At 50.0% G+C, this 1747-nt stretch overlaps 1 protein-coding gene across 2 annotated transcripts; it reads left to right on the forward strand.

Moving 5' to 3' along the window:
• Positions 1-843: 843 nt before the first annotated feature.
• On the forward strand, positions 844-1488 carry LOC118771270 (histone H1-like). Of its 2 annotated transcripts, XM_036519217.1 has the most exons (2): positions 844-1191; positions 1243-1488. In XM_036519217.1, the coding sequence occupies exons 1-2, from the start codon at positions 844-846 to the stop codon at positions 1486-1488; spliced, it is 594 nt and encodes a 197-aa protein (XP_036375110.1). The 2 variants fall into 2 exon arrangements, with proteins under 2 accessions (XP_036375110.1, XP_036375109.1); XM_036519216.1 differs by having other exon boundaries at positions 844-1488.
• Positions 1489-1747: the final 259 nt, after the last annotated feature.

Below are 1747 nucleotides of genomic sequence, written 5' to 3' on the forward strand. Positions count from 1 at the left end.
TACCCTTGTGCAAGGTACTTAACCCACAGCTACGTCAGTAAATATCTAGCTGTAAGCCTACAAATAAATAAAACTGTACACCGTTCTGGATAAGAGCGCCTGCTAGATGAAAATAGTGTAATGTCATTCTGCTTCCTGCGCGATCTGGTTTTAGCAACGCTGAAAGGCAACCAGAAAAAATAGTTTGTGTTGTATGCCCCGAAAAAAAAAGTGAGAACCCCAGATAACATACGCGAGCACGACTACAGAGAGGCAGATGACGGTAGTGATCAAAATCTCACCCAAGGGCAACGAAGAGGAAACACGGTCTAATGTGTGCTTTAACTGGCACAAAAGGAGTCCGAATTAAAACTCACGTTCGGTTAAGAAACGAATGACATCGTCTTTTCGAGATGCGCATGGGTCTTGCGTGAATGGATAACACGCGATGTCAACGTGCAGCAAATGTTTTATCCGTTTTAGGTGTGAAAATCTGCACGAAAAGCAATGTGAACGGTTCCGTGTCCCCGCAAAGCGACTAGGTTTTGGGCACGTCGCACTAAAATATAGCAGAACTCCGTAACACGAAGGGTTGTGATGCGAGCGGAAAGGCTTTCCGTCATTATTCTGTGCTTTTTCACTTGGTGTACAATTGCAAGGTTGATTATTTGACTGATTTTCACGACGAGAAAACACAAGCGGACAAGGTTGTCGGGAGCACCGAATCATTGCCGAAGGGGTTGAGTCTACACGGCTCTCATGTGATGTTTAAGTAAGGCCAACCCCTTGATTGGGAAGCAGTTCTGAATCAGGCAGTGGTACGTCCTGTACACGTGTGAACCGAGAAATCCGAACGACAGAATCATGGCTGAAGTCACACCAGCTCCCGCCCCTGCTGCCGCCGCTCCGGCCAAGGCTCCTAAAAAGAAAGCAGCAAGCAAGCCAAGAAAATCGGGCCCCAGCGTTGGAGAATTGATCGTCAAGGCCGTGTCCGCCTCCAAAGAGAGGAGCGGAGTGTCCCTCGCCGCCCTGAAGAAAGCTCTGGCGGCCGGCGGATACGATGTGGAGAACAACAACTCCCGTGTCAAGCTGGCGCTCAGGAGCCTGGTAACCAAGGGCACCCTGCTGCAGACTAAAGGAACCGGCGCATCTGGCTCTTTCAAACTCAACAAAAAGCAAGCCGAGGCTGCGAAAAAGAAGCCTGCTAAGAAAGTAGCTCCGAAAGCGAAGAAGCCGGCCGCCAAGAAACCCGCTACTGCCAAGAAGCCAAAGAAGGCAGCGGCAAAGAAGCCCGCCGCCTCAAAGAAGCCTGCCGCGGCCAAGAAGTCGCCGAAGAAGGCGAAAAAGCCCGCTGCACCCAAGAAGGCCACGAAGAGCCCCAAGAAAGCCAAGAAGCCGGCAGCAGCCAAGAAGGCGACCAAGAGTCCCAAGAAAGCCAAGGCTGCTAAGCCCAAGGTGGCCAAACCCAAGACCACCAAAGCCAAGAAAGCGGCTCCCAAGAAAAAGTGAACACTTGAAAGCTCATTTCTAGCACCGCAAAGGCTCTTTTAAGAGCCACCCAAATAACTTCGTGAAAGCGCAAACACGTTTTGCTTAGCTCTTTACTTTGCTTGTATGCCTGCAGTTGCGACTGTGCTGTATAGGCAGTTCGATTTCTGTGAATACACGTGCAGCTCCCTTAAAGACACTTTAGCTGCATATGCAGATGTCAAATAGAAATGAGCTCGGTCTTGTTCAAACCTTCGTGCGCACTAACATGCACACGCTT

The sequence above is a fragment of the Megalops cyprinoides genome, chromosome 24 (genome assembly GCF_013368585.1).
Source record: "Megalops cyprinoides isolate fMegCyp1 chromosome 24, fMegCyp1.pri, whole genome shotgun sequence".
Classification (NCBI taxonomy): Eukaryota; Metazoa; Chordata; class Actinopteri; order Elopiformes; family Megalopidae; genus Megalops; species Megalops cyprinoides.

Excerpts from the sequence above, each read along its gene's own strand:
- LOC118771270 (XM_036519216.1), top strand. The coding sequence starts at position 844 with ATGGCTGAAGTCACACCAGCTCCCGCCCCTGCTGCCGCCGCTCCGGCC.